We start from the raw sequence: 23264 nt of genomic DNA, 5'->3' as shown, positions 1-23264 counted from the left end.
CCTAATAACTAAAAGACTTTTAATGCTGTTAACTTTGGCCAACAACCTGGACAAGAAAAACACTTGTAACTTTGTCTTAACTTCTCAGTTAAACAAAAACAAACATACATTAAAAAAAAAAAAAACAAGTAATTCGAGTGGAATAGAAAATAAGAACACTATATTGAGTTTGACAAAATTTATTGGTATTTTAGTAAAGACATTCATCTCAGTCGTTTCTCTCTCCTCATCTTGACCTTAGGTTAATATTTCATTTGGGTCAAGAAAAGAATATGTAGGAGAGGGATGTTATTTTAACAAACAGTAAAATGGAGAAAATGGATAGTCTGCCTACATAAAAGTAAGTTAAATTCATGTTTCTTGATATAATTAAATCATGTTAAGAACTAATAGTTGTATATACATTTCCATTGTTTTACTTGGGGCTCTTTCTAAACTTAAATGCAAGTGAACAAGAGTTAGGAATATATACAGGCTGCTTCTCTGGAATTATTACCAATTAAAAGAGCTTAGTGAGTTAATTACCACCAATAAAATAGTTTGAAGCTGCCTCCAAATTTAACATTGTAGGAGTTTTCAAGGAAATCATATTACCATATTTTTATTGTCTGTGACTATGCTTTTAATGTGTTTGTCACATTAAAAAATAATGTCCATATACAATACAAAAATACAAAACAAACACCTTATGATACACAAATCTTAATAGTATATGTGGTGGGAGATTTCATAAAATGTAATTGAAGATGCATCTTCTTTCCTTCTATTTTTAGTACCTAAAATGTGCTTTTGAGAAGACACTGGTCAGTATGTGTATGTGTGTATATATATATATATATTTCAAATAAACCATAGAATTATACTAATAAGAAATCCTGCAGTGAGTTCAATTTAAATTGGGTTTAACAAGTTAGTAACTTAAATGATTAGACAAAGTTACAGAAAGTGCATCTTCTCATGTTGTCTTCATACAATGTTAAATTTCTTTTTTTTTTTTTTTTGGTGTTTATACATTTTAAAAAATAAAAACCAGCCAAATGCTTAAGTATTATATACATTTAAATTGTTGGTGGTGGTTTGTATTTTAAAAGAAACAGCTTCCTTATGATTTGCCTCAAGTTCTGGTGGAAATGCCTACAGGAACTAGTTATGAATAAAAACCAAGAGAAGCACATTCAGAATACTTATTTACTTTGGTAGCAAATGGTTGTTCTTTGAAGACTAATGAAGGTAGACAAGACCCATTAAGGTGTGTGGGCTATTTCAAATACTCGATACTTCACATAAAAATTTAAAAAGAAATAAAAACATTTTTAAGAGCTAAGCGTTTGTATCCACTGATAGCAATGCCAATACCTAGTATATGATGACTTGAAACAAAACAAATGCCCATAAGGAAAAAAAGCTGTATTTTAATTTTATCTAAATTTATTATCAGTCAATAGTCCAGTAACATTTTCCTCTCAGTACAATACTCCCTTCTCTCTATAAGGCTGTTCCTGGGAGCCAGACACTTTAGGTAATGAGGGAGTTAAGTTAGGAGAGTAACTGCTTGCAGTTTTAAAAAGATAGTAACTTTTTGTTTCCCTCTTAATGTGCTAATAGTTGTGCCTAAAAAAATATGCAATTCTTAAAAAGGTACCATTTCTGATTTCTTTATTATCTGTAACCTTTGGAAACTAATCACATGAAACTACAAAATTAGCAAATGTCTTGAAATCTGTATATAAAACATAAATTACCTCTAATTTCAAACTCTCATTTATTAGTGTACCACTCAATCTTAAAAAACAAAACAAAACAAAAACAAAAACGAAAAAGAAAAAAAAGCGGCTCCAAAGATAGTCTTATACCATTCTTTAAAAAAGGAAACTGTTCCTTTTAACTTTACACCCACCCCATAACCCAATTTCAAAACACATCATTTAATTGTCTTGGTCATGAACATTTCCAAGATGAGATTTTATATTTCGTTCCCATAGCTTCTGGTTATCAGAAAACCCATGTTTTCCTTTATTGAAAGAGTTTGGTCCAGCTGATGTTGGTGTATCCCTGTATTAAAAGAAAATAAATTTATTTAACATTCTATAGATATTTTAATACACATTTACTTGGTATCTATTATAAACACAAGCTGAACATCAAAAAAGACTCTATAGAGCAAGGCCCTGAGCAACTTAGCAAGACCCTGTCTCTAAGTAAATAAAAGGGCTGGAGATGTACCTCAATGGAAAGTGTCCCTGGAGATCAATAGCAAAGTGTCCCCTGGGTTCAATTACCAGTATCCCTACCCCAAAAACCTCTACATAGATTTTTAAAAAATACTATTTCCAAAGATAGTTCAAAGACTTTTTTTGGGGGGGGGTAGGAGAGGTACTAGGGATTTTACGCAGGGGTGCTTAACCACTGAGCCAATTTCCAGCTCCTTTTTGTATTTTATTTAGTGATAGGGTCTCACTGCATTGCTTAGGGCCTCACTGAGTTGTTGAGACTGGCTTTGAACTCACAATCCTCCTTGTCTCAGACTCACAAGCTGCTGGGATTACAGGTGTGCATCACCACACCAGCCAGTTCAAAGACTTTAAATTCGGTAGGCCTGAGGTGGGGTAGGAAGGCAAAATTGCTTTCCCCCAACCCTGTTTTCCAACATTGGTCATGATGCATCCCTGATACTAAAAATATTTTCCAAAGGAAAAGGACACGTAAGATCAAGATTAAGTGGTAGGAATATCATTGTATCATTTTGAGTGTAGTGAGTAAAACCCACTTTTCTATTACACTAGAAAAAAATTGAAATTTAAAATCAGAAACATCTTCATATCTTTCTCTTATTTGAAAAAATATAGGTTACAAGTATCTGAAAAGAAATATCCTAATTTGGGCATCTGTAATTTCAGCTCTCTGGGAGGCTGAGGCAGGAGGATCCTGAGTTTAAAACCAGCTTAGGCAACTTAGGGAAACCTGTCTCCAAAAATAAAAAGGGCTGTTGGAGAGTATACAGGGAAGAAGTATACTCAGACATTGCTGATGGGACTGCTAATTGGTGTAACCACTACGGAAAGCAATATGGAGTTTCCTCAGAAAACTTGGAATGGAACCACCATTTGATCCAGTTATCCCACTTTTCAGTATATACCCAAAGGACTTAAAATCAGCATATTACAGTGATGCAGACACATCAACGTTTATAGCAGCTCAATTCACAATAGCTAAAGTATGGAACCAACATAGATGCCCTTCAACAGAAAAATATATAAAGAAAATGTGGTACATATACACAATGGATTATTACTCAGCCTTAAAGAATGAAATTATGGCATTTGCAAGTAAATGGATGGAGCTGGAGAATATCATGCTAAGTTAAATAAGCCAAACCAAAAAACCAAAGGTTGAATGTTTTCTGATATGCGGATACTGATTATAGGGGTGGGAGGTAGGTAAGAATGAAGGCACTTTGGATTGTGTATATAGAGTAATAATGTCTGTCTCATGAGTGTGAGCATGAGAAGGACAGTTGAATCAGACAGACATTACTACCCTATATACATGTATGATTACAGTACTGGTGTGACTCTGCACCATGTACAGCCAGAGGAAGAAGTTGCATTCCATTTGTGTACAATGTAGCAAAATGCATTCTACTGTCATGTATAACTAATTAGAATTAAATAAATAGGGCTGAGGATATAGATCAGTGGTAAATTACCCCTGTATTCAGTTCCCAGTGGTGAGGAAAAAATAAAAAGAATTAGCTTTAAATTATCGTTAAGTGTTTCTCCAATAAGCACAGAAAATAAGATCACCCTTCTTCTTTGTGATAAGTCTAATTCTTACTTATCTTTAAACTCCAGTAGAGAGAAAATATAAAAAATTGTTTTGCTCATATGCACAAGAAAAGCCTTAACACTAAAAATATTATATGCAATTTATTCTTTTTTTTGCTACAAAATGCGTTTGTTTCCAGACAGATAAAATTCTCCAACTGCATAAGTGGACTTGCTAGAGGCCCTGTTTACAAGATCCATTTTTGATTATCAAACTGTATGTCAAACAAACTTCTTTGTCTCTTAAAACATAATTAAATAAACTGCTAATGCATAAGCCATACATCTGGTCACTGAAGTGACTGGCGTGCAATTCTTCACTGTTGAGTCCGGAGTGATATTGACATGATCAGGTTCCACAGGTCTGCAGGCAGCAGGCATCTGAGGTTGGCCTGCTGACCCTGCTGTTGGGGCAGGGACCCTTCTTTGAAGAAGAGGGCCATGTGCAGACAAAAAAGTGTGACATATGTACTGTGGAGAGGCATTTCACAGAATTATGCAATTTATTCTTACTCTTAACTCAACCCTCTAATTTTATTTTCTTTTAAATAGCCCTATTTATTTATTTTTATGTGGTGCTGAGAAATGAACCCAGGGCCTCACACATGCTAGGTGAGTGTTCTGCCACTGAGCCACAACTCCATCCCCATCATCCCTCTATTTCTGTAATAGTTACAAAAAACTATACTACCTTCCAATATTCTTCATCCTCATCTTTGCTTCTGGAGGCATTTCCTCTGGTTCACTCTGAAGAAAAAAATGAGTAAACTGAGATAAATATCATGCTAAATTTTACATCTAAATCTTTTAAAACATTTCAAAGGCTACAAATTTCTATAAAAGAAGAAAATTAGTGAATTATTTGACTTAACCACAGTTTTAATAGAAAGGTACTTTCCAGAGTGCTGATTTTGAGTAAAGAAAAAAATGTGGTAAAAATCTCATTCAACACATTGTATACATGAAATGAAACACCAATCTGTGCTCTTATGTTTAATTATGTGAATTAAATTTTCTTTAATCATAGTTTCAAAATCTCATTTTATGGCTTTTATCAAAAAGATTTAAAAAATGTTGACAAAGACATAGAAAGGGGAAGTCTCCTATATTGGTGAAAACGTAAATTACAATAGTCATTATGGAATACAGGTTCCCCCCAAAACTAAAAATAACCAGGTACCCTGGCAGGAGCCTGTAATGTCAGCTACTCAAGAGGTTGAGGCAGGAATACTACAAGTTCAAGGCCTGCTTTGGCAACTTTATGAGATCCTTTCTCAAAATAAAAGGTAAAAAGGTCTGGGGATACAGCTCAGTGGTAGAGTATCCCTAGGATCAATCCCAATTACAAAACAAACCTAAACAAAACCTAATAACTAAAAATAAAACTACCATATGGTCAAACACTTCCACTAGTAAGTATATATCTAAAGGAAAGAAAATCAGTATGACAAAAGAGATATCTATATTCCCATGTTTATTGCTGCACTATTCAAAATAGCTATGACTAATATGAAGTTAACCTAGATGTCCACTGACAAATGGTTAGAGAATGGCACATAATTCACAATGAATATTGTTAAACCAAAACAAATAAAAGAATTAAATACTGTTATTTGCAGCAAAATGGATTAGGGTGGTGGACATTAAGTGAAATAAATCATGCAGAGAAGGACATATATAGCATGTTCTCACCCATATGTAGATGGTGAGGAAGCTGATGCCACAGAAATATAAAGTACAACAGTAGTTACCAGAGGTCAGGAAAGCAGAGGGATGATAACAGTATAGGGGTTTGGTTTGACAGGTTTGTAGGATGAATAACTTTTTTTTTAATATTTTTTAGTTGTACACAACAAATTTTGTTTGTTTATTTTTTATGTGGTGCTGAGGATTGAACCCAGGGTCTCGCATGTGCTAGGCGAGCGCTCAACTGCTGAACCACAACCCCAGACCATCTTTTTTTTTTTTTGGTACCAGGGATTGAACCCAGAGGGGCTTAACCAATGAGCTAGAACCCCAAACCTTTTGATTTTGACACAGTTATTAAGTTGCTTCTGGTCTTGCTACATTGCTAAGGCTGGTTTTAATTTGCAATCTTCCTGCCCCAGGCTCCCAAGTTGCTTAGATTACAGGTTTGTGCTTCTGGACTCAGATAAGTAACTTAGCAAAGGACCTGGGTTCAATCACCAGCACCACACACACACACAAAAGACAAATGTCTGGGGTAATGGATAAGCCATATCAACCTAATCTGATCATTACACTGTATACATGTACTGAAATGCTACACTGTACCCTATAAATATGTACACTGTACCATATAAATATGTACAACTGTTGTAAATTCAAGAATTAAACTTAAAAAGCCCATATTATAGAAATAAAATCATTAATGATTTATGTACTATACTATGTGTTTAATGCTTTTATCTACACTATCTTAATTTAAAATTCTAACAATACAGTCCCATGTGCAGTATGATTATAATCATTTGCATTTTATAGGTTAAATGACAAGGTTATTTGCCCAAGATCACAAAGTTAATGATTAGCAAACTAGTCTAATGCCAAAGCAAAGATCCTTAACTCCTTTACTGTACTGTTCTTTCTCAAAAGTACCTCTTTTATTCTAAGGACATTTTGAAAACTCAGTCCTTATTACTTTCTATACTTTCAGCTACTGAAAATTGTGAGATTGAGTTCTTTTCAGACTTATGGTTTTAAGTATAAAAGCTACTGCTTAGCTTAGTAATAATAATATTTTTTTTTTGTGCTACTGGGGATTGAAATAGGAGTTAGCACATGCTAGTCAAAAGCTCCACTACTGAGATACACTCTTATCCTTTCTTATTTTAAGACAGGGTCTCAATAAATTGCTAAGACGGACTTTTTTAGTTGTAGATGGACACAATACCTTTGTTTTATTTTCATGTGGTGCTGAGGATTGAACCCAGTGCGTCACACGTGCCAGGCAATGTTCTACCACTGAGCCACAACCCTAACCCTACCAAGAGTGGCTTTGAACTAGCTACTCTCTTGCCTCAGCCTCCTGAGTAGCTGGATTACAGATGTGTGCCACCAGGCATGCCTAAATATTATTATTATTTTTACTTTTAATATTTATTTTTTAGTTGCTGTTAGACACAATATCTTTTTTGTATTGCACATCACTCCTTTATTATACTGATCTGGAAAAAAGATTTATTACAGTTATGCTAAATGAGTACTGGGCCTTTGGGGCAGGGCCAAGCAACTGGAACAAGACTCAGAAATCAGATACAGTAAAAGACACGCTTGGACATGATCAAGAGGCATTTCACTGCCACAAAACAAGGCAGAGGAGAGATTCTAAGATACATAGCAAGATACACTCCTGCACCTTACAGGCCAAGGAGCTTATCCCATATTGGTGTGAGGAATGGCTTAGTTTCTGGTGACCACATGTGGGACTAACCACCACTAGAAAAAACCCAGAAGGGTTTTGTTTAGTGTGTGTGTGTATATATATATATATATATATATATATATATATATATATATTTTTTTTTTTTTTTTTTTCTTTTTTTCTTTAGTGAAAATAAATGTAACAAAAGTTAGGGTTGATCCCAACATTCTGGAGCCAGCTCCTCTGGGGTCAGGGAGTTGTCCTCCTTTTTTTTTTTTTTTTTTTTAAGAGAGAGAGAGAGAATGAATTTTTAATATTTTTATTTTTTAGTTCTCGGCGGACACAACATCTTTGTTGATATGTGGTGCTGAGGATTGAACCCGGGCCGCACGCATGCCAGGCGAGCGCACTACCGCTTGAGCCACATCCCCAGCCCGGGAGTTGTCTTTCTTAAATCACCATGCAGGTTACTTCTGTATTCCACTGGAATGACTAGAGCCCCCTGCTACCCATCTTCCCAGTGACCTGAATTCAGAAGAGTACAGAACTGGCTCTTAGAAACACAAACAGGCTCTCTGGCTTCTTCTCATTGGTCATGCCTTGGCACAATTCCTCCCTACCCTTCTCAAGAAAAAACCAACAACTACTACCTCAACTCTTTTGGATATGAGGAACCTTCCCTGGGCTTAGATTGAGAACCTGTACCCCAGAGTTTCTATTCTGATTACAATCTACAAAGGGAGTGGGTGCAGGAGACAAAATGCTAAAATTAAAGTGGGAGCTACTGGTCCCCATCTCCAGCTACAACTTAAGATGCCCACAGATGTGGTCAGTATGGTGATGCAGGAGAGAGGTACAAAGGAATGGATGGGTAGGGTCTTCCTTGGTACAGTAGTCTGCGATCTTGCCTTTATTTCTTTGCCTTGCCCTGTGCAGCCACAGCTTCCATTTTTATTTTTAATATTTATTTTTTAGTTGCTGTTAGACACAATATCTTTATTTTTGTTTATTTTTTTTAATGTGGTGCTGAGGATCGAACCCAGGGCCTCGCACACGCTTTGCAAGTGCACTGAGCCACAACCCCAGCCCTAAATATTATTTTTAAAAATGCTATCTGCAAGACTTAGCTTAAGCTGGGCACAGAGGTGCCTGCCTATAACCCCAGCAACTGGAGAGGTTAAGGCAGGAAAACAGCAAGTTGGAGGCCAGCCTCAGCAACTTAGACAGACACTGCCTTTAAAAACAAAAACAAAAAACCCATCCAATGACAAAACACACACACACACACACACACACACAAAAAAAAAAAAAAAAACACAACTTAAGGGGGCTTTCACTGATCAAATCTGGTATATTTGAGAATTATACTTTACTGAATAAGATAAAAATATATGAGTTATACTTATATGATAAAATTTTAAAATTTAAAAGTGATAAGAATAGCTCTTTCATAAATAATTAATTTATAAATATACAGCAGTATGTTTAGTGTTTTCATTTGTGTTACAGTCTGGTTTAGAAGATTTGGGTTTCTTGTAGCAATAGGATTATGGTTAACATTAGTCACATATGCACATACAAATGTTTATAATGATGTATATAAATACGTATGTAAAAAATATATGGATATTCCAAGTAATTGATATACACAGTTTTAATTCAGAGTTATAAACTAGCATTGTGGTTAGGGTTATGGACTAAAAATGTATGTAAATATATCTGAATATAAATACATAAGTAAAATCACATGAAATATATGTGCTTTTATCTTTAATTAGGTTATGGTAAGGGGAATTGTTAGGTTTTGTGTTAAAGATAGGGTAAGCCTGCAGAAATGAACATATATGAAAATATATATGGATTTATGTGAATATATAAATACATACTTCACAATATACAGAAATATTCATGAAGTGTCACTGTTTATATGTAACAGTATTTATGAATCTATATTCCACAGTATATAGGTACATTCATGTAAATTGTTATGGTTATATGTATAGAGGTTTCGGTGAGGCATAGCATTATTTTAGGTTTTGAACATTATTATCCAAATATATGAATATAATATAAATATTTATGTAAAAACGTACCTGAAAATACTAAATATACAGGGATTTGTATATAGTTAATTTTCAGATGGATGTTTACATTGTTGTTTAGATGTATTTTATGAATATGTAACTGAATATATATGAAAATTTATGGGTAAGATTTTGTTTAGCATTAGGGTACATAAATATATATTTATAAACATATGAAGGAATATATATGTAAAAATATATATGGGTATTCAAAGTCATAATTATGATTTTTGTATAGAAGACTAATGATTATGGGAAGGGTTAGGTTTAGTCCTGAGTTAGGTTGAGAATGAGGGTCTACCACTGGAATACATATCAATATTTATGTAAATACATATTAATATAGAATTAAAATTATATACAAAATTTTATAAATATATACTTTCATCTATGGCTATTTTAAAGTTACATAGTATTTTTAAGCAAGTGTTAAATCTGGGTTTGCCTATGGAAATGGATATATAGGTAAAATATTTATGGATTTTTATGTGACTTTTAAAATTTATATCTCCAAATATACAGGTACATTCATGTAAAGTAATCTGGTCTATATGTCTAGAGGTTTCTGTTGAGCCATAGTGGTAGAGTCAGGATTATTTGTGAAAAAAGATTAAGATTAGAGTTAGGGTTTGAATGTTTATGTCCATATATATAAACACAATGTGGATATATATGTAAAATATATATTAAAATATTTATTATCTCAATTTGTATATAGTTGGGTTTGGTGTTGAAATGGATGTTCACGATTTGATTTACACATAGGTTATAAATATGTAACTGAATATGTATGAAAATTTATGATTTTGATTACCAATGGTGTGTGTGTGTGTGTGTGTATATATATGAATGAATATAAGCATACCTAGGAATATATGTGTAAAAACATACACAGATATTAAAAACAGCTCTTTCATTTAGTAACACACAGTTAATAAATACACAAGGCATGGTGGCATATATTATATCACCATTTGGCATACATTATCATAACTAATCCTGATAAGAATCACTAATGGATGTTAACATTAGTGAGTGAAGTTTTGAGAAATTATATATTTTTACATATTCTCAAAGCATATAAGATAAATTTTAATTTAGCTTTACAAAAATTTGACAGTGGAGAAATCTGGCAGGCACCATTTTAACTAAATGATCAAAGTTAACACTGCAGGAATGGGCATATTGACAGCATGTGCTCCCTAGTATGATGCATTGAGAACTTGGCACAACTTCAGTGGTATTCCTGCCAAAAGCAATGAGAATCCAAGCACGAAAACAACACCAGACAAATCCAAAATGAGAGACACTGTAGAAAATAACTGTCCAGTATTCTTCAAAAATGTTACTGTCATGAAATACACAGAAAGATTGGGGAAATTATCCAAATTAAAGGAGACAACTGAAAAAAAATTTTTTTTGAAATGTCAAAACTCTGGGGTTAGGAAATAATTCAGTGGTAGAATGTGTGAGGTCCTGATTTCAATCCACGCAACAACTTGCTCCCAAAGCCCAAATTAACTGTTATCTACTTAGGTCAATATATTTGAACAATATATTTTGTTACTTAATTATGTTCTTGAATAAAAAATTAAGTGGATAGGGCTGGGGTTGTGGCTCAGTGGTAGAGCGCTCGCCTAGCATGTGAGAGGCCCTGGGTTTGACCTCAGTACCACATAAAAATAAAGGTATTGTGTCCAACTACAACTAAAAAATAAATATTTTTTTTTAATTTTTTTTTAATATTTATTTTTTAGTTCTCGGCGGACACAACATCTTTGTTGGTATGTGGTGCTGAGGATCGAACCCGGGCCGCACGCATGCCAGGCGAGCGCGCTACCGCTTGAGCCACATCCCCAGCCCAAATAAATATTTTTTTAAAAATTAAGTAGATAAGGATTTTAGATATTTGAGACAATTTTTAAAAACACATTTTTTAATTGTTCATGGACCTTTATTTTATTTATTTATATGTGAAGTGCTGAGAATTGAACCCAGTGCCTCACACATACTAGGTAAATGTTCTATCACTGAGCCACAACCTCAGCCCTCTATTGTTTACTACCATTATAGTATTGTAGCAGAAAGAATATTGTTTGAATCTCTCTAAAACTTTTTTTAAAACAGGGAAGACATGGACTGGGGACTGATGCAGTGCTTGCCTCACATGCACAAGGCCCTGGGTTCGATCCCCAATATCATCCCCCGCCCAAAAAATATATAAATATATGAATGAAAGACATTAAAGTATGATGCAAAGACTATAGGACAAGAAACCAGAAAACCTAAGGTTCAAAATGTGTATGAATTACCATATAATCATGAATGGTTAATTTCTCCATTTGTAAAATATGAATACATGTACAATCCACAGGGACATATAGAATGTAAAACAATGTTAAAAGATAATCAAATAGTTAGGCATTCAAGGTAAGGTTTTATTATATAATGCAGGTGCTTCCAGCCTATGTACTTCACATTTTTCCTTCTTCCTATATCATTTTCCATGCTATAATCTGCTACCTACTCTCTTTAAGAATGTTCCAGATATTATTTAGATTAGCGTTTTTTGTTTTTAATTTTTTTTTTCTTCTGGGCAACAGAATACTTTTTTTCCCCCTCAATAAATTACTTGGGTTTCCAAATATCAGATAGAGGTACAACTTATAAGTGAAATAAGGGCAAAACACCAGAGTCCTCCTTGTTAAACATCAGATTCCCATACCACTATAACTGCCATAGGATCCAAGAACTCTTGAGTAGTTTTTAATAATTTAGGAACTAGGGGCTGGGGTTGTGGCTCAGTGGTGGAGCACTTGCTTAGCATATGTGAGGCACTGGGTTCGACTCTCAGGATTGCACATAAAAAAATAAAAATAAAGTTCTATCAACTTTAAAAATAATATTTTAAAAAATCTATCAACTAAATTGAGACCATGCATCCCTGGAATCTCAAAACTCAGGAGAAACAAGGAAAGATATCAGCCTGGGCAACATAGTGAGACACTATCTCAAAAAAACAAACTCTCCCCACCAAAACAGTCTGCTAGGAGTATAGCTTAGTGTTAGAAGATGTACTTAGCATGGGCAGGACCCCAGGTTCTTCCCTAGAATGTATGCAGCCTTTGTTTTTGTTTTGTTTGTTTGGTACTGGGGATTGAACCCCCTGAGCTACTTCCCCAGCCCTTTTTTATATTTTACTTAAAGATAGGGTCTAACTGAATTGCTTAGGGACTTGCTAAGTTGCTGAGGCTGGCTTGGAACTTGCGATCCTCCTGCCTCAGCCTCCTGAGCCTCTGGGATTACAGGTGTACACTACCTTGCCTGGCAAGTTACAGTCTTTGTTTTATAGTTGAGAAAACTAAGGCTCCAGAAAAATAAAAATGATTTATTCAGGTTTCTACTGGTTAATAACTAGTCAAGACATGGTTACAATTCAGGTCTTTCAATTGCTAGTCCAGGTGTCTTTCTATGCTGCTACATCCAGTACCTGTTTATTTCTTTTCTGAATGTCCACAGTACTTCACCTCTTCAGGTATTTTTCATTTTTATCTCTCACTAATTTACATGTAAGTCTCCTTCTACTAGACTAGTTCCTAGAGGAACATGTCTGATGTCTTGTAATGTCATAGTGCCTAGTACATACAAAGCAATCAAATGTGTAAATGAGTAAAGGAGAACACAGTAATAACCACAGTGATTCTTTCCCTATTGATTCAGGCTCCAATGGTTCCACATTTATCCTTGTCCAATACTCCTCTAACAAAACTCTCCAGAGGCTGGGGTTGTGGCTCAGTGGCAGAACACTTGCCACTGAGGCACTGGGTTCGATCCTCAGCAACACATATAAATAAAAACTAAAGGTACGTCAACTAAAAAATATCAAAAACAAAATAACAACTCTCCAAATGGTGCTATTTGCTACCTGTGACTTGAAAACTGATGTCTCAGTTTATAAGTCTTCCTTGATTTACTGAAACCCTGACTCTAATGTTTTAATATAAAATTTGTATTACTTCTTTTATATATATTCTTCTGAAATCACTCTATTCCCAGTGTTTGGGCCCCTCTGAATGTATAATCCCTACCCCTACCTGCCCAGGTGCCGGGGATTGAAACCAGAGCCTTGAAAATATCAGACAAGCACTCTACCACTAAGATATATCCTATCCCTTTTTATTTTATGTTGAGATTTTCCTGCATCACCTCTTGAATAGCTGGGATTACAAGTGTATGCTCCCATGTTCAGCTTGAATAATATGATGTTTATCCTTGTAGCTTTTGGAAACAATTACTTATATATTGTATAATACTTGATTGTTCCATATACAGGGTTCTCATCTTATATGGGGATTAGATTTTCAAGTCACAGCCTAATATAGATCATAATCAAATCGTGTTTGAAAACTCCACTGGTTATCCATAAGCATGGTAAGACAGGCATGAGAGAACTGGAACTGATCAATCTAATAAGCATCTCAAGCTCACTCTGTGCCTACTGAGAAGTGCTGGCAGAATCACCTGTATTATTTCCATCTCCTATGGAAAGCATGTTACTACAGCTGCCTTCTGTAACCTGAAAGCACAATACATCATCACTGAAGACCCCAACTATATCCTACCTATTTCCTAGCACATATATTCATAATAAGCATTTGTTGTTTTGGTTCTCAGGTTTCTTGCCCCCAAACTTAACATTTTTAAATAATCCTACAACCAAACAAAATAAATACAAAATAGAAATATCCAGTTTTTGTAGGTGCTACAATTTAGAAACACCATTAATATAACCTATAATTTGTCATTAACACTCTCCTAAAAGAACTGGTTAAAGTAAAATAAGAGATATTAACTTACATCTTCATCTTCATTAAAAGCTGCTGCTACTGAAAGGGTTTTTGGAGCAAGAGTTGGAACAGTTTCTTTAGGCTTCTGAAGAAGAAACGTTAAAAAGAACACTAGATGAGTCACATTTGTACAGAACTGTTTGATATAAATCTTGAAAAATTCAACTTTGTTTTCATAAATTTATATAGTAAGGAACCTAGTATTTGCACTATGTCTGAAAATGCAGGTTATCTGTGGGTAGGTTTAACTTTGTTATTTATTATATCCATTTGTTTACCTATTAGAAAAAATAATTCTCCAGCTAGGATCTATAACTTAATATTACTTAAGCCAAAGGGTATTTGATACAAAATGATAAATAATATGTTCTCATAGTAAGAATTAGTTTAAAAGTGCCTTGAGAACATACAAGGCATCATGACTCATATTCCTCTACCCTTTTTACTAAAACTCTACATCTATCCTTTTTACCCTTTGGGCTTCAGACAAGTGATCATTTCTATATGACCTAAATTTTTAACAAAATAAACTATTCTATCTCCATTCTCTCACCATCCATTTAGTCTTTACCCTACTACAATCTAGCTCCCACCCTAACCATCTACCATCGCCCTAGAATTATTCTTTATGAGGTCACCAATAACTGGTGTGCTACATTTGATTCTAATCACCAGCTTCTTTTTGAAAACATCTCTCCCATGTCTTCTGGAACAATATATATATTTTTTTAATTGGTTAGTCTGCTAATTCTCTGACCTATTGTTTTCTCTCCCCCTTCCCTGCTGCTCCTCACTTAACAATACAGATACCTAGGATTCTACTACTGGTAGCAACCTTTCATTCTTTGTACTTCCCAGGTCAATTTCATTCATTTCCATAGTTTCATTCATTTTCCATAGGTTCCATGGTTAAAAAAATATTAATTTGAGGTTTATATCTTAAAAACAAGGGATCGAACATTGATCTTTAAAAGATAATTGCTTTAAAGTACATAGTACTCAAAGTCCAGTTTTAGTTTCAAAGATAATCAGAAAGCTTTTCTTATCAAGCAATATCTTACTAAAACTAATCTTTTAAGATACAAATAACTGATTTCTGGAGATATTACTTTTTTATGTTGTACCAAGGATAAAAGCAAAAGCCTTCCAAATGCTAACCACATGCTCTACCACTGGGCTATCCCCTAGTCCATAGATATTGTTACTGAAACTGAAAGATTAAAAAAAAAAAAAAAAAACTGAAATTCTTTCTCAAAATATCTTTCAGAGGTCTTAACTGATACAAACTCACTACTTTATAAATCATGCATTTTCTATAATATTGTTCCTTCTAAAATCCTACATCTTTGTTAAAAACTGATTTTATTGAGATAATTCATCTTGATCTTCCCTAAAGAGTGCTAATCACTTCTTAAATACATATAAGTTAATACATGAAAGATTAAGAAATGCATCTTTTAAAAAACTTCTTTTAGTTGTAGATGAACACAATACCTTTATTTACTTATCTTTATGTGGTACTGAGGATCCAACCCAATGACTCACATGTGCTAGGTGAGCACTCCACCACTGAGCCACAATCCCAGCCCGGAGAAATGCAACTTTTTATACTTAATTTACCATAACCTAGTAAAAGCAGGTTTCCAAAACAAATCCTTAATACCCATTACAAATATCATACATAAAGTAACTTACACTTGATCCAAGTTTGATGGATATGGCTGATGCTTTCTTTGTTGTCTGACTACCTATGGCAAATCCAAACTTGGAGATCTTTGTAGGCTTTGTTGGGAGGTCTGCAGCTTCTTCTTCAGCTGATCGCTTCTCAGCGCTGCGACTGGAACTTTCCCCTCCATTACTGGAAGAAACAGTCTTAGTTTTCACAGGTTTTTCTGCTTCTTCTTCAGGTCCTGGTGAAGTCGAAACAACTTACCAAGATGAGCTATTTTTACTGAGCAGATTGATGGGAGCAGCAACCTCAAAAAGCATCGTTATAAGGAAGATACCTCTGCAGTTGTCACCTACTGACCCAACAGTCTCTTCCACTGTTTGTTAGAGTATATAGCAGGAACTGAGATTGTGTGGCAGTAGAAGAGGCTCCCATGAATTAACTAGCATAAAATACAGAGCAATTTAAAATTATAAACATAGAGTTCACAAAAAAGTAAAGACCCTTCAACTAAATACTACCACAGACATCATACAATAATATAGTTATTTGTGGAATTCTGCTTTTTAGAAATCAAGATCTATAAATTATTTTTTGCAAACTAATCTGTGAGGAATCAGTCATGTGGCAAGATAATACATTTGGCTAATAAATTCTAACATTCTCAATAATGTGTATGAGTCACACAAAGTATCTTGTCATGTAAAGGACCATTATTATCCAAACTTCAGTATTAACACAGCCTAGTTATATTTTTGATGTGTTCTTCATGTACATCTCACACAATCTTAGGAGTTGAAAAAGAACTTCAAAAAGTCTAGTCAACTCCTCTTGAGTAATTTAATTCTCCTCTGAAAGCATGGTTATCATCTGTTTTAAGCTACCTGTAAGCACTAATACAAGTCTTGGTTTACACATTACATTTTCTCATCAAAGATGAGCTAATAACTTCAAACAGTAGAAAGCATACATATATAGGTTTGGAAGTATGTTGTCTTTTAGTAATTTTGCTTGTATTTGTATTCAGTCAATTGTGAGTTTGCATCTAGAATATCTTAGATCTCTTACATAAGAAGACTAATTATGACGCAGGGCATGGTGGTCCATGCCTGTAAGCCCAGCAGGTGGGAGAATGAAGCAGGAGGACCACAAGTTCAAAGTCAGCCTCAGCAACTTAGTGAAGCCTGAAGCAACTCCGCAACTGTCTCAAAATAAAAAGTAAAAAGGGCTGGGGATGTGATTCAATCGCTGGTACAAAAACAACAACAACCCAAACCAAACGGGGATGTAAGACATCAACAGGGATGTAAGACATCATTCATCAATTCATCATCACCATCAAAAATTTTATTTTCTCTCTCTAATATGCCAATTCACCCCATAGAATGTATTGTTACATTGGATAAAGAGTTCACTTGTGAGTAAAGAGAAGATGCTTTGGGGCACAGTCTAAAGAAAATGGGACAAAAAGTTAGAATGGGGTAGGCAGGAGGTGGGGGAACCAAACATTAACAGACCAATGACCAAAAGATAGAAAGAATTGAAGTTACAGATCTAGATCTGTATAGTTTTGGAATGATAGCACTTTGAATAGAAACTTTGATTTTATTTAGACAAAAAAATAAAAGGAAATTTATTCTCTTTGGGCAAAGGGTGAAAGTTGTAGTGACAATGTAGGGAGGAGTAGTTAAGCAGGATTAAGCTTGGGATTTATCTAAAAGGGAAATATAGTGTTGGAATACTGTTTTAAGTGCCATTCACTTATTTATATGTGAAATTACAAAAGCATCTAAAGAGTTAAAGACTGTTATTCAATAGCTGAAAAGTAGAACTTTTTTTTATTGTGAGAAGTAGAACTTTTTAATAAATATAGAATCTCTAAAAATAGTATGATGTAAGTATTAAGTTTTTCATTCTATGTTTACAACTAAAAGCATTTATACTAATTTTACCTTACGTTAGTTTTAAGTATGATATTTCATAATAAAACTCAAGCAAAACTGTGATGATGCATAGTTAAAATTGGAAATCTGGCTATACATATTTAAACATACAGAAAACCCATTGGCTTTACATATTACAGCCTATAAAGGCACAAATTGTGTGCAAACAAAATTGGAAAACATTAAAATAAAGAGCATAAAGAACGCTTTAGACTGACTGTAGTGTAACTCTTCTTTTTGAATCATGACCCAAAGGCCATAATTAGTTAAGATTTCCAATTCTTTTACAGCCTATCTTTTCTTTTAGTTTCCTTTTCTAAAAATAATCTTAGAACAGGCAACTTGGAAAATTTAAAGTATAAATAAGAAAAAGGGAAAAGATTCTTATTATAATGTTAAATGTGTCAGCTAGCTGAAATTGGATGTGTAATAAATGGACTACAATACTGTCCAATCCCATTAGAAGAAATCTTTCTAGAGATTTCCATGGAGATTGCTTCAGAAAAAGGTAGCATGGAGAACTATTCTACTATTCATTTCATAATCAACTGGTAACAACATAATCCCATTCACATTCTGTTCTCATCTGAAGAGGCACACTAGACCATCCATATCACAGGTCCACACAAAAGATCAAACACATACTGTTATGTTTTTGGTACAGGGATTGAAACCAGGGGTGCTTTACCACTGAGCTACATCCCTAACCCTTTTAATTTTTCATTTTGAGACAGGGTCTCACTAAATTGCTTAGGGCCTTGCTAAATTGCTGAGGCTGGTCTTGAATTTGTAGGGCCCAAGCCACTAAAGTTATAGGCATGGCCACTGCACCCCCTTCTTGTTTATTTTTGTGGTATTTCAAATATGATAGGCAAGCACTCTACCACTGAACTACACCTCCATTCCACACTATGTTTATTAGGTTTTTTCCTACACGTGACTGAGTCCAGATCAAGCAATTTATTTCTGTACATAATAAATAAATTGGCCTTCCCAAACTCAAGAAGTGTTTTTGTTTTTTTTTTAAAGCCACTGTAAAAACTATGAGAACATCTTCAGATCAGAAGATGACTAGATGAGGGGAGAAAGAAATGAAGGAAGGAGGGTACACGATCAGCTCTCCTTTTTTATTTTTAGTTGTAGATGGACACAATACCTCTACTTTATTTATTTATTTTTATGTGGTACTGTGGATTGAACCCAGTGCCTCACACAGTGAGGCAAGTGCTCTACCGCTGAGCCACAATCCCAGCCCCTCCTACCTTTATTTTTATTTACTTATTTTTTGTGGTACTGGGGATTTAACCCATGCACTCTACCACTGAGCTACACCCACAGCCTTTCTTATTTTTATTTCGAACAGGGTCTCCCCAAGTTGCTAAGGCTGGCCTTGACCTATAATCTTCCTGCCTCAGCCTCCCCAATGCCTGGGATTACAGGATCACACCACTGTACTCAGCTTCATTTCTTAGCTTCTAAGGGCTCAATGTGTCACATGGATTGAGCTTCTATTTTATCTTTATATAATGCTCTTAACAATTATGTGGCAAAGCACACAAAGCACTTAGAAAATAAAACAAAAGGAATCAACAATGGACTAGGATGGGAAAACATGAGAGCCAAATCCATTACCATTATTTAAAATGAGACATCTTGTATTTTGGGTCTGTGGGAAACAAAAGTTTAGATGACCAATAATTACTAAATGTGAAGATTTTTAGTAAAGTGAATTGTAGTTTAAAAATGAACACATAATCAATATTTTTAAAATAAGAAATCATGTATCAATTTATAACATAAACATGGATAAAATACAAACTATAATTCTTTATTAAAGAACATTTTAATAAAAGGGATTTTGTTTAATTTGTATTCATTTTGAGCAAACAAGATGCATAGATTAATTAATGTGAAATCAAATTGCACATTATGCTAATAGTTTTTTCTTTTTCCTTTTTCACTGAATAGGTGGGGTATGCCTTAGAGCACAAGGGTACTTTGTTTTGAAAAAATTACCCAATAAGAAAGTGAGTCTATAATGGTACCCCTCAAGACCCATTTGCATTCTGTCGGCTTCCTTATCCAAAAAAGGGCACACAGTTATTCTGTGATAGGACTGGTGTGCCATTTATATGAGAATGTATTCAAGACCCTATTAAGTGTTTGGCACAGTAAATGTCAATTTCACTGAAGAAGTTCTTAGCATAATCTTTTAAAAATATTTTTACTTGTAGATAGACAAAATACCTTTATTTTATTTATTTTTTTTAAATTGGTCCAGAGGATTGAACCCAGTGCTTCACACTTGCTAGGTAAGTGCTATACCACTAAGCTACCACCCAAGCCCTTAGCATAATCTTTGAAAGACTGAGATGGCTAAGATTATGTAAATATAGCTCTTCTTTAAAATTGTATTTATCTTAAAAAGCTATAAAAATTTAACCAAAAAGAGGAGGAAAAAAAATCTATCCAAAGTGTAACTCCTCTTTAAAGTGAAAACAGGTAGTTCAAGTAAGTAGCTTCTCTCTCAGACACACATTAACTACAGAAGTAATCTGCTCATAAAACCCCACATACTTCTGGGGCTAGGAGTGTAGCTCACTAGTAAAGCACATGCTTAGCATGGTGAGGCTCTGGGTTCAATCCCTTGCACTAACAAAAGATTAAAAAAAAAAAATGAAGTGTTTATATTTCCAACGTAATGGATTACTCAATAGGAATAAAAATTCTGAATACTCTCTTGGTTTGTCCATAGGACAAACATGACAGTGTTCTTTAAAAAGTGACTACTTGCAACAAAATTATCAATTTAAAAATATCCGAAGTATGAAATGTTTTAACTATGATTACTTAGCACAACTGCATTAAAAACATGTGACATTCCAGGGCTGGGGTTGTGGCTCACAGATAGAGCGCTCACACAGCATGCGTGGGGCACTGGGTTCAATCCTCAGCACCACTAAAGTAAAATAAAGACACTGTGTCCACCCATAACTAAAAAATAAATATTAAAAAAAAGATATTCCAAATATAGCTTAGATGCAACAGCACTACTTTTTTGTAAAGGAAATGAGGCTAATGATGTAGAAATTCAGGGATAGTAGTTATTCTAAGTTACCAACAAAAACAATAATAATTTTTCTGATACTAAAGCAAGGTAATTTTTTCTTTTGTACTCAGGGGCACTAGACCACTGAGCCACATCCCCAGCCCTATCCTGTATTTTATTTTGAGACAGGGTCTCACTGAGTTGCTTAGCGCCTTGCTTTTTGCTGAGGCTGGTTTTGAACTCCCCATTCTCCTGCCTCAGCCTCCTGATCTGCTGGTATTACAGGTGTACCCACCAATTGCTCCGCAAGCAAAGTAATTTTATAATCCCCAAACACCCTAAAATGGAAACATGAATATTCATAATACAGAGTTAACTACTCTCAACTGAAAGGTGGCAGGAAGATTACAGTGTCTTTATGCTAACATTTAAAGTATATTCTGGCAGCACATTAAACACATCTCCTCCACTCTTTAAAGTCAGGAATACAGAAGATTCTTTAGGATCTGTATTTTTGCTTTTCCTCAAATTACTTCTAAATTTTTACATAATTTTACTTGACAGTTTCTCAGGTAATTTTTTTTTTGTCAGGAAAAAAAAATATTCCAGACAAGTGCTAGATGTTTTTACACTGTTTCATAAGCTATTTTACTGCTTTTAATAAACAGGGGTGGGGGGCTTCATTTCTGCCAATAACAACTCTCCATATTTTTAAAAAAGAAATTCTGAACATTACACTTTTTCAATATTTTTTTTGATCCCACTACAATTCACATTAAACATGTTAGTAGGTCATATTATTTGCTTTCATGTGCTATTAATCTTCTGTATTTTCTCATATTAAATACTTTCAGGGATAAGACTTAACGGAGTCAGAATAGAAAATAACATTTAAAAAGCGTTCTAAACAAGACAATATAATCAGCTCCCATGTTAAAGTCACTTGTCTTGCTATGACGGGGGTTGGGGGGAAGCGGGGTGCCCTGGGGAGATTATTTGTTTCTTCTCCTTAATGCAAAAGACCTGGAATTTATGAGGGTAGCGGGGCCAGAAAAGGAGAGCTGTAACCTGAGTTCAATACTGTATCAATACACAGTAATGAGTCACACTAGACTACTAAGCCACTTAAATTTATCTGGCTTGCGATAAACTGGTAGTAGCCTAATTAGGAAAGGCATACTTCCGAGAAAGGCGATCAAACCATAACCCTAGAAACCCACAGCTTAAATCAGCGGGTGATTGTTCTTTTCCTCCATCCCCTCTGTCCATCTCATTACAGGGTCACTATTATGCCTGAAAATAAAGGAAAGAGCAGGCCGGGGTTGTCCACCTCCTCAGTGAAAAGGGAACAGCAAGCGTAATTAACTCCTACGTGTGTAACTGAGAGATCTGCACCTTTGGAAACTCGGCCTTGGGCCAGTTTCCGCGGCCACTGCTCGGTGGCTCACACTGTGTGTTTGTGTGTGGGGATGGAGAGTGTGTGGTGGTGTGTTTTGTGTGATGTGTGTCTCCGCTGTGGAGGTAGCGGCTCCTGCACCGCCGCTCCGGGTCCCACCCCAACTTCAGTCTCCCTTTCTGGTGCCCATCTTCCTTCTCAGAAGGAGGGCCTCCGCAGGGGCCATGAGGTGAGGGACAGTGGCCGGTTCTCTCCCGGCAAGGAAGCGATATGGGTCTGGATCCCAGCGGGCCGCACCGGGCGTGCCCGGGGCTCGTCTGGGCCCAGCACCTAACCGAGTGAGCGCCAGATTCGCCCAATCTTTCTCCATCCCATTCCCCCCACCCCGGGGAGCTCAACGAAAGGCCCAGAGCATCCCACACATCCCGCGACGCTGGGGTTGTGTTCACCTCCGGCGGCTCCAACTCGCTGCGGCTTTTCAGGCTTCTCCTCTCCCGCCTTCCCGTCCGCCATTTTCCCCGCCGCGGCCTCCCCTGCAGCTACGCCAAGGACGTCACGGCCCCGCCCAGCAACCATTGAGCTTTAGAGCCATCTGGAGAGGTCGCTGACTAGAGAGGCCCAGATGAGTGAAAAGAGGGACCGCCCAAGACAAGCGGATGTGACGTCATCGAGTGATTGCCTCTGAAGAAAGGGAGGGGAAAGAGGAGCGCTGGGATTGGCGTTCTATGCATCGGACTGGGTAGGGAGAGTCACATCAGTGGCAGATCCGGAGAAGTGATGGGATGTGAGAACGTAACCCTGGAGACGTTGGCGGAGCCTTAGAAGGTTTCTGCTTTTGCAGATGTGCTTGCAGTTGAAGCTGGCAGGGTCTTTCTGGCTTTCCTGGTCACATGTGCCCAGGAAAGGTGGAGGCAGGGTGGGGAGGCAAAGAGACCTGTATTTTCTCTAAGGGAAAACCAACATTTATCGAGCACCCTCTAGTGTTAGACATACACTATGGTTTAGTCCTCACTATAATCCAATGCGGAATTATCTTAATTTTCTGAGTTAAAGCTGAGAATAATTTG

At 35.6% G+C, this 23264-nt stretch overlaps 1 protein-coding gene across 1 annotated transcript; it reads right to left on the bottom strand.

Moving 5' to 3' along the window:
- Positions 1 to 585: 585 nt before the first annotated feature.
- On the bottom strand, positions 586 to 22771 carry Pcnp (PEST proteolytic signal containing nuclear protein). Its single transcript, XM_026403555.2, has 5 exons — positions 22647 to 22771; positions 15836 to 16050; positions 14151 to 14225; positions 4516 to 4571; positions 586 to 2052 (listed from the first exon to the last, which is right to left on the bottom strand). The coding sequence occupies exons 1-5, from the start codon at positions 22708 to 22710 to the stop codon at positions 1926 to 1928; spliced, it is 537 nt and encodes a 178-aa protein (XP_026259340.1). The 5' UTR covers positions 22711 to 22771; the 3' UTR covers positions 586 to 1925.
- Between the last annotated feature and the right edge of the window lie 493 nt (positions 22772 to 23264).

Source organism: Urocitellus parryii, chromosome 2 (assembly GCF_045843805.1).
Source record: "Urocitellus parryii isolate mUroPar1 chromosome 2, mUroPar1.hap1, whole genome shotgun sequence".
Taxonomy (NCBI): Eukaryota; Metazoa; Chordata; class Mammalia; order Rodentia; family Sciuridae; genus Urocitellus; species Urocitellus parryii.
Note: the sequence above shows the minus strand (reverse complement) of the source record. Positions and strands in the feature narration are given on the sequence as shown.